General features: G+C 48.8%; 1 protein-coding gene across 1 annotated transcript in view; it reads left to right on the top strand.

Annotated features, from left to right (window-relative positions):
* Rbp1 (retinol binding protein 1) overlaps nt 1–8852 on the top strand; it is a 21461-nt gene extending 12609 nt beyond the window's left edge. The window contains 2 exon segments of the mRNA XM_021172560.1: nt 6919–7020; nt 8597–8852. Of these exon segments, the coding sequence (XP_021028219.1) occupies nt 6919–7020; nt 8597–8650 (156 nt within the window). The 3' untranslated portion in view covers nt 8651–8852.
* The last annotated feature ends 1667 nt before the right edge of the window (nt 8853–10519 follow it).

Consider the following 10519-nt stretch of genomic DNA (forward strand, 5'->3'; position numbering starts at 1 on the left):
CTTCTTCTTCTTCTTCTTCTTCTTCTTCTTCTTCTTCTTCTTCTTCTTCTTCTTCTTCTTCTTCTTCTTCTTCTTCTCATTCTCCTCCTCCCCTCCCCCTCCTCCTCTTCCTCCTCCTTTCCTCAGTGCAGCTTTGACTGTCCTCAATTTATAGACTAGGCTGCCCTCGAACTCAGAGATCTGCCTGCCTCTGCCTCCCCAGTGCTGGGATTAAAAGCATGCACCACCCGTGCCCACTTCTTTCCTTCTCAGAACTCTGTAGCTCTTTCTCACATCCATTCCAGTTGTTCTCGGCCACACCTCCTCCGGGCTGTCCCTACCTCAGGCTGATGAGCAACCACCTGCTTTCAGACCTGCAGCACATCGACTACCCAGGACCTACCTTCCTTCAGCAAGTTTCTCTCTTCTTGTCTTTCCTTTACCTCAACTTTCTCTCAAGTAGCCGGAATGCAGGAGGTTGCAAGGGGGCTGGACCATGGCTGCTGAATGCTGTTTCCTGCAGAGCCAGGCTACATGTCCGCCTCATGTAAGGCTCAGCTGAACCCAGGAGATGTTGAGCACAGTCGCTGACAGCTCCACAGCTGGGTGACCTCAGTCCTCAGACTACACGGGGTCTGGAGGAGTCAAGGTGAAGGTGCTTCATAACCTGCTCAGCACCCTGCTGAGTATCCGTACTGGTCACCATGGTGACTGTGGTGGTGGTAATCATGATATGATGCTATCACTTCAACCAGGAAGCCTTCCAGGTGCCTGGACAGGGTTGGGTGACACAGACCTCTAACATTCTCCAGCCCAGCCTCTTACCTGCTCCTCAGAACTTCAGTCTCAGTGGTAGCCCTAGCACTGTAATGGTCTAACCTGAGTCAAGGCCCTTTCTAAAAATGATTGGGGGGAGGGAACTAATGTGCCAAGATTATTAATCAGAACATATTTCATTTTGTTTATCCTAAGACTTGTGTTACCATTAGCTGTTAACATCTTCATGGTAGAAATGAATGTCTTCATTGAATTCTCTTGTGCCCTCAAAGGTCTTGTTATGACAACATGTATTCACAGTGGCTGTTTTTAGTGGTCTTTGTGTCTCTGGTTACTCATTAACATTTTAAAGCCTTATTAATTTGGTTTTCATCTGTGTTCACAGTGAGTTGGCTTTCTCTCATAAATGTACTCATTTGGGGTAATTTTAAGGAATTCCCTTAGGAGAGGACTAGACAAAGAGAAGCCACTGCCTACCCATTGCGCTTCCCAGTAGGGCAGAACTGAGTGCGGTCAGCCCCACCTGCAGCAGGCTGAATGTTACAGAAGCTTAGGAATCGTTTGCCTCTCTAACCCTTGCGGATTAATGAAACATTGTTGCAAGCTCTCAGGACTGGGTCTCACGTGTTAGGACTTAGGGCTTTCCTACCCCTCCGCCCAACAGCTTGTTTAATACAAGCACCAAAGGCTGTCTTACAAGGAAAGGAGAGACCCTCCGAGAGAAAATCACGTGTTAAAACCACACTGCAGGAGGCAAGGCAGATCTGTATCTTTTAACAACTCACAGGCTGTACACAAGAAGTGCCAACTCACTGTCTGGGCTCTGACTTTTATCCCCAAATCTAAAGAGTGTGGGTGTTGGGGTCAGAGCTGGGTCAGACTGGACTCTGGAGCTTGTAGACAAGATTACCCATAGGAAAGGCATCTCCTGTTATGACCTGCCTCTGAACCCACAGAGATAAGACTGACCCAGAGGCGGGTACAGCAAGGGAGACCCTGGCAGTTCTTTGTGGACAAGCATGGAGGCATCCCTGTCCTTAGAGTGAGTGAGTGGCAGTATGTGAGAACTTTAATAAATGTCACATGTTTTTCTGAGAGCCACATTGAGTCTCAGCATTTATAGGTCATGTCGGGTCACTGACTGTCACAACCAATACTGGTCACCTGAAAGGGACAAAGGAGCATCAAGACATTCCCGGGACAGGGTCACCCCAGCTTGCTGACTGCAGTGCCAGCTAGGATTTCTGAATGGCTGGGAGGTGGATAATGGCTTTTGAAGTGACAGTCCCTTGTCAGAATAGTATAAAATTGTCTTCGCTCATCTATTGGCACATGGTTGTGAAGCTGCTGACACAGCCAAGGAGGTGTGAATTATTGTTCATTTTTAATAAAAAACTTAGGCTGGCTTTGGGTATAAGCAGCTGCCCTGGCTCCAGCCCCTTTGTACCTTCCTGTGGTGTTGAAATAAGAACTATTGAGAATCTAAATTACAATGTGACTGTCCATTGCCTTGTCCTTGTATCTGGTCTTCATAGCTAAGGTGGGGTTCTGAGTCTAGGGTAGCAGTTTTACACACACACACACACACACACACACACACACACATACCAGCCGCCCCTCTCTTTGAAACTTGAAAAGCATCAGGAATGTCTTCCTGATTGAAGTCCCCCATCCCCAGATGCAGATTAATTGGGTGAATCTAGGAAAGTGAATCAAACAGCCAAGTCCCCTTCAAGTCAGGCATTGAGAGATGGCTGGCTACTGACCTCAGAGGAAGGCCAAAGTGGTGTTTTTGGATCCTAGAGTAGGTTGTAAGAAAAATTTACATTTTGTGTCATAAGAAAAGGAATCACCATTGGGCATGGCACACACCTTTAATCCCAGCACTTGGGACGCAGAGGCAGTTGGATCTCTGAGTTTGAGGCCAGCCTGGTCTACATATTGAGTTCCAAGTTAGCCAAAGCTGCCTTCCATTTCATTCCGAGTGATTGCCTTTCTCCCTGCAGCTCCTCACACCCCTTTCCTGCTGCTATAGAACACCAGACTTTGAGTCACTGAGACAAATACCACGTAGGCCAGACTGACCTTAAACCTATAGTGAGTCTCTTGCCCCAACCTCTCACGTGGTGGAACCAAAAACTATCTTCCTTCTTCCAAAGACTTTAGCGGGCGTCTACCAAGTGTCCTGCCACGGGAAACAGGAGTGCCCTTGTGATTCTGATAAAGTCACATAACCTTCCTAACCTCAGATGCCCTACCATGTCCAGGAGAGTCGAGAGCAATCTGTGCTCTAAGGTACCTAGGATAAGAACCAAGAGGAACTTGGTTGGGGCCAGGAAAGGGCTTGGACACTGACAGGTCCAACTGAGGGATCTCTTCCCTGTGTATAGGGTTCTCAGAAAGACTTCTGTATATTAGGTATATATCTGCTCCTGGACCTCCTACCACAGTGACGGATATTCTGCCTACCACCAGACAGCCCCCTGAGCTAAGGCATTACTATTGCTTATATCTGGATATGCCATGGGATTTAGAAAGAATGACCACAACCTTGGGGGCAGAAGCCCACCTTACCTAGTGAATATACCAGTCACAGCCATTCTCTGACAGTAGTCATACAGGGTAAACAGGGGTGAGTCTGGTGATCCAATTGGCATGGTTGTCAAAAGCTTTAGCAATTTGCACACGACTCCATCAGACAGATCCTCCTCAGAACACGTGTTCTGAGGAAATAATGTGCTGAAAGCTTTGTATATGAGGAAGTCTTATTTATACTGTTTCGAATTATAAAATACCCAAATGTCCCAGAGTAGGTAACCAGCTGAATAATGGAGTGTGTGTTCAGTAAAACACCACCAGGGCCCTGAGGGGCTCCTCACTGGTCTGGATGCTCTGCTGGTGCTGTCTTTAAATCATTACTATTTTTGAATAAGAGTCCCTCATTTTCATTTTCCTCTGGCTCTTGAAAATGACGTGGCCATTTTCTCCATAGTGCATAACAGTGAAAAGCATGCTTATGGCTACTATTTGTGGACATGGAAATCACCTCTAATAAATAAAGAAATGAGGACATAAAGGCATATGTATGACGGCAATCCTAATCTTCTAAAAGCAGAAATATATGGATATGTTGATAGACGACTGGATAGAAGTACTCCAAGATGTTAGACAGTTATTTCTGAGGAAGCAAAGTTACATAGACTCATTTGCATTTCTTCTTTTAAGTACAGAGGGTATGAATCTGCCAGCTTTAATGGAAGAAAAGACAATGCCCTGTAGATCCTAGCTGAGATCCAGCCAGTCTGTTCATGCTTCAATGGGGTCGGGAGCCCTTCACCTGCCGAGTGCACAGGAAACCACCTGTTCTTAGGAACTGTTTGAAGCTGAGAACTCATTTCTCCATCCCTCTCTCCATCCCAAGCCAGGCATGGATGACACCCTGTGCGCTGCTTTTTGCCACATTTGGGACATAACAGCCTTTGCCCACCACAGTCTCCTCAGTCACAGACTGTACTGTATTTGTATTCTGACCTGACTGACATTGGACTTTCTCGGGCTTGAGGCTACACATGTGCCCCAAGCGCGTCTCTGAATCAAGGAGAGGAGCCACGAGGCTTCTTGTGCCCCACACTCACTGTGAACCGCCTCCAGGAGTGAGATCAGTGTGCATACTGGTGCACCCTTGGCTACGCCTGCCTCACTTCTATCTGTCTGTGCGTCTGCTCATGCCATGTGTGAAGGTGCACACGCGCTATGCCACACACATGGAGGTCAGAGAGCAACATCGGTGGCAGTCCTCACCTTCCATCTTGTTTTAGCCATGGTCTCTCTTGTTTCACGGCTGCTTATGCTAGGCTACTGAGACCACTGCTTTCAGACAGTTCTATCCACCTCCTGCCTGCCTCTAGAGTCACACTGGGATTACAGACATGTGTACTACTGAATGTGGCTTTTAACTATTAGTTCTGAGGATCCAGGCTTAGCTAGTGCCGCAGGTGCTCTGCCTTCTGAAATGTCAACCCAGTTCGCTCACTCCCCTCTCCCTCTCCCTCCCCTCTCCTCCTCCTTCTCTCTCTCTCTCTCTCTCTCTCTCTCTCTCTCTCTCTCTCTCTCTCTCTCCCTTTCTTTCCTTTTCCCTCTCCCCCTCTTTCCTACTGTGTGTGTGTGTGTGTGTGTGTACACTCATCTACATGTACAGTTGCATGTATGCATGTGTGTGGAAGCCAGAGGTCAGGCTTAGGCATTCTCTCTCCTTTCTTTCTTCCTCCCTCCATTCCTTCTTTCATTCTTCCCTCTCTTCTTTCTTTCTTTCCTCCTCCTTTCCCTCCTCTTCCTCTTCTTTCCCTTTCTTTTTTCTATTTGGTTTCCCATTAGCCTATGATTCACAGAGTAGGCTGGGCTCCCAAAGATCTTCTAATATCTAATATCTCCCTAGCTCTGGTATTGTAACAGAGGTCAGCACTGGCCTTTTTACATGACTTTTGGAGCTCTAATTCACACTGTTGTACTTTGGAGAAGGACCCATCTCCCCAGGCATCTCCTGAATGTCTCACTGCAGGCTCATCTCAACAGCAGAGGGCAGTAGTGATCAGCAAGCCCAAAGATGGGGCTTGGAGGGCATCAAGGAAAAAGGAGAAGAGGACCTCCAGTTGAGTCCTCACTTTGCACTCCTTGCCAGCATTTTCCTCCCTCTCATCTGAATTATGCTCTTACTGATTGTCCTGATGCTGAGCTGAACGTGACAGACAACGCAGGAAGCTCAGAACCTGAGCTATCTAAAGCCAAGGCCCCAGAGTCGGCTCCCTCATGCCGGGTGGGAATGTGGGGATCCTGGGAATGTTAAAGTCACTGGGAACCACACAGTGAGCAAGATTGAACAGAGTCCTTCCCACTGAAGGGTGGGTGGCAGGGCTCATGAGGACTTTCCCTTATGGTAAGGATGTATATCCAAAAGGATGTGGGCATGGTACGGAGGAGATGTCCTGGCCATATCTGTCACCCAGCTCAGGTTCTGTTGACCCCAGGCACTTATTTATTGGTCATGCTAAGGAGACAAGATTGAGCTCCCATCTTTTGATCCCCCTTCCCACCATGTTCCTGGGTGGGTCTTGGCTGCTCAAAGAAACAGAAACCCCTCAGGGATGCCTGTCTTCTCTCTCAGCATCTGGAAGGACACGCCATGCTCTATGAGGATGTGGAGGCTCAAGGGTGGGATGTGAGGTTGTATCAGATCGAGTCCAGCCTGTGGGCTGGTCTCAGGCAGGACAGGAGGACTCTACCCATAGTTCAAGTCCTGAGCATTTGTACTTACAGTACCCAATCTCTGCCACTGTCTCCTGACAAACCACCAGGAACCTTTCCTCTGTGGGTCCAGCCTTCCTCTCTGGAGCCCATCCCAGTCTCTCTTCCTCCCTGGCCTTCCCTTCCTTAACTTACTGCTGGCCTCCCAAAGCCTCTGATCTGAAACCCCAGCAACATAAAGCCTTTAAAGAGAAGCTGTATCGCACATCAGAAGAGGGGGCTTCCGAGCCCTACTGACCTATGTCCACACCACTCAGATGAGCAGAGCAAGTCTCTTAACCTGGGACATGTACAGGAGATTCTAGGCCATGCAGCAGGATATAACAGTGGAGACTGAGACTTGGCTTAGAGAAGACGAGAGGCTGTCGGCCAACACCTGCGGCCTTGTTGACATCTGAGCTCCTTCCCCCTAGGAGATGAAGGCTCTCTGAGGACATGGGTGGGGTTCTGTAGATATTAGAAGACCTAGCAGAAGTTGAAATAATAATGATTGAGTGGATGAACTGTCTAGGATAGGCAGGGTTCTCACAGAGACGAGGGGACGAGGCCCTGACTGGCATATCTCAGAAATCCCTCCTCCCTGTTTCCCATTCACAACCCTGCCTCAATGATGTTCTCCCCATCCTAATTGCCCTTTTAAGTGGAATTTATGAAGGTTTTCATAAATTTAAAACTGATCTGCACACTTTAATAAAAGCATGTGGCAGGCAGGGAGTATTAGGGTGTGAGTTTTTTGCACTAGAATTGCCGTAAGCGCATCTTGAATGATTGAGGTCAGGAGCCTCTCTCCCCTTCAGTCCCCTTGGGTGTGGGTGAGGGGTGCTTCCCCAGGACTGACTACTGTGTTTCTTGCTTTGGCAGACCACTGTGAGCTGGGATGGTGACAAACTCCAGTGTGTGCAGAAGGGAGAGAAGGAGGGACGTGGCTGGACCCAGTGGATCGAGGGTGATGAACTTCACCTGGTAGGTTCCACGGTGGGGACCCAGGCTGTGTCCCCAGCAGTCCTCATGCCCTGAGGGAGTGAATGGACAATGGAAAAGAGAACTGGGTAGGCATTGGTTCTATTCTGAAGTGTCTCCTCTGCGGAAGAGGCCTGAATGATTTGGAAACCATACAATGTGTTTCCAAGGTCTAGGCTGACTCAAGGTCCAGCCAGGGGGAACAGGCAGAGAGGGGTGGTAGTATGAGCAGCTGTCAAGGTCCTTGTGTTCTCTGGAACAGAGAATCAGCTTCCTGATTTGGTGGTGAAGACGTGGAACTCCGAGAGGCTCGCTGGCAAGTCCTATTGCACTTCCACAAAGCACTTCTAAATAACATATATGTATCCTGTGCACAACGGGGCCAGAGCCAAGCAGAAATTCACCAGGAGTGTGTGATCTCGCCTTAGGCTGGGGGCCAGGAAAGGCTTTCTTCAGTCAGTCCTCCTCTCTACCCTCAGCCTCAGGGCAAAGCCACTTCTACTCTGCCTTCTGCCTGGGCAAGATGGCTGGGCTCCATGAGAGCTACCAGGACCCTTGTCCTCTGAGGTGGAAGTCCCTATCCCTCCTCCATTCTGGAACTCCCCAGCTACCCTGCCTGCAGAAAGAGCCTCGATCTCAAGGTCCAGATGACCTTGAGCTAAATCCTGGGCCACTCACTGGGTGCCTTGGGTAGGACCCAGCTATCACATCTTCATCTCAGAATGCCCTATCACTGCTCCTGAGCTCTACAGCTGCAGCTGTGGAGCAGGAGAGGAGAACTGGAACGAGAGGAGGAGGCCAGCTGCATGGGGCCCCGGGCCATGGGGTCCACCCGCCAACTCCCTGGGTCTCTGTTTGCTTAGCTGCAAATAGGATGGACATGATCTCAGTGTCCCCTCACCTTTTAGCCCCGTGGCTCTGTGCCAGAGGCTGCAAATCAGGGCGCGGAAGGTTCTCTGGGGTTTCACTTGACCCTCGAAGAGCTTCAAGATTCTTCCGTCACCATTTCAGGTTTAGTAAAGGTCACACAAATATCCAGCTTCGCTTCCCAGAGTTTGATTGCCACTGCCCCCCAGCCCCGCCATAGTCAGCAGGAGCTGCCTCTGTGGGCTGACCTTGGGCTGTCTTGGTTGCTCTTAGAACGACTGGGAAGGCCTGGGTCCACCCACTGAGATAAGGGAGCTCCAGGGAACTCCAGTGGGCAGCCTGGGCTTAAATTTTTGCACTACTCTGAGGCAAAGTAGTGAACCATGCCTCCGGGCCCAGTTCTTTTGAGCCTGGGCACAGACTGTTCCAGGCCTAAAAGATTCCTAAAGCCCTTTGGCTTTTTAAGGGACTAAACACAAGGGAGCCATCAAGAGTTCCTATTGGTCAACTTAGAGCCACTCCTTCTCCCACCCAACTCCTGCTACAGGATCAGAGAGCCTCATCTCTGTGGATCCCATTCTATCAACTTCCTAAAGACGTAGTGAAGCTCATACGGTACAATAGTAGCCCCTGAATACGTTCCAAGTCCCTGTCCTGAGATCCTCAAGTGTAACGTTGCTTTAGCTAATAACCAGTGTCTTTATTATTCCAGGAAATGAGAGCTGAGGGTGTGATCTGCAAGCAAGTGTTCAAGAAAGTACACTGAGCAGCCCGAGCAGCCCGAGGAGATAACCTTGGTCTTGAGGAACAAGTGGGATGGGCCTGTGGTCAGGAGCCCCCTCTGCCTAACATGGGGACCGAAACACATACCCACCCCAGGTTTCTGCCAGCAAAGTCTGTCTCTTTGCCTGGTCTCTTTTCCTTTTCTTAAAATGAAGTGACCCCAATAAAAGTGATCTCTGTTTAAAGACTGTGTTTTGGAGGAATTTCACATCTACTTTCGCTTGTTTTTTTTCTCCAGAGCCTCTGAGGCCAGTATTTCTCAATACCTCTCTTGGGTAGACAGAGAAGCTGTGCAAAGCCTCAGATTACACCCTGAGGGCACAGCTATGCATCTTCCTTCCCCTAGAGGCAGCTTGGCACTGCAGTGTGCATGATTTGGTATCTATCAGCTGGGTGTTAAATACTTTCTTTCCACATCACTCATCCACACATCACTCATCCAACCCGAGCCACAGTGTAGTGATGCTATGGAAGCAGGAGTCACCATCAACCAAGGCACAGAAAGCCTAAAGGGCGCTGGCCAGCAGAATCTGGCTTTACAGTGCATGGTGCACCCAAGAGATACTCCAGTGTTATCTATGAATAGAAAGAAAATGGACAGGGCTGGAGAGATGGCTCAGCGGTTAAGAGCACTGACTGCTCTTCCGAAGGTCCTGAGTTCAAATCCCAGCAACCACATGGTGGCTCACAACTATCCCTAATGAGATCTGATGCTCTCTTCTGGGATGTCTGAAGACAGCTACAGTGTACTTATATATAACAACAAATAAATCTTTGAGCTGGGGCAAGTGGGATCGGAGAGATGGTTCACAACCATCTGTACAGCTACAGTGTCCTCATATACATAAAATAAATAATTTTTTTTTAAAAAAGAAAGGAAATGGACAGGATTTTCATCCAAAGCTAGAATGGGGCAAAGTTACTGATTGGATTTGACTTCACCTACCCACTGGGGGCTGATGCCAAGCCATTCTTCTCACCGTGCTAAATGAGCCATAACTTGGTAAATCTCTCTAGGAAAGAGAGAGCAGCCTCAACTTCACACTCAAGTGTGATTGTGGGCCATGCCACCATTGCTGTAAAGAAACTTAGAGAAGAGGATGGAGAGATAGCTCAGCAGTTCAGAGTGCATATTGCTCTTTCAGAGGAGCCAGATCATGTCTGAACACACACATGGTGGCTTTTTACCACCTGTAACTCAGATGTCAGGTGACTGGATATCCTATTCTGGCCACCTTGGGCTCCTGTGCACACATGGTATGTGTGTACCTATGCACTCAGACACAAAGCCACACATAAAATTACATTTAAAAATATTTATAAAAAAGAAACTGGGCGATATGACTGTATGGGAGAGCCCTTGACTAGCATTCATAAGATCCTAGGATCTGTCCAGGAGCAGAGAGAGCGTATGCCAGCTCTGGAAGGGTTTAAGGATAGAGAAAATAATTGAAATAAGAAAATGCTCATGTGGAAGACCCTGCTGACTAACCTGACAGTCAACCAATCATCCCAGCTGAATTCCAGGCCTTGGAAATAGCATTGGGCTAGGAGTCACAAGCAGAGTTCAAGTCTCAACCTAACTGTTCACAGGGCAACTCCGTGCCAGGCTAGACCTTGCTTCTATCAGAGCACCTGCCTTCCCTCCACATAGGTGGAATGTGAAGTCTGCAGACTGCTGGGCCAGAGCCTTCTCTCAGACCTGACTACATCTTAGTCACCTGGGAAGTTACCTTTCCCCCTCCTCTTTCTCCTCCTCTTCTTCCTCGTCCTCCCCCCTCCTCCTCTTCCTCCCTCTCCCCCTCCCCCTCCTCCTCTTCCTCCCTCTCCCCCTCCCCCTCCTCCTCCTTCT

This window comes from Mus caroli, chromosome 9, assembly GCF_900094665.2.
Source record: "Mus caroli chromosome 9, CAROLI_EIJ_v1.1, whole genome shotgun sequence".
Taxonomy (NCBI): domain Eukaryota; kingdom Metazoa; phylum Chordata; class Mammalia; order Rodentia; family Muridae; genus Mus; species Mus caroli.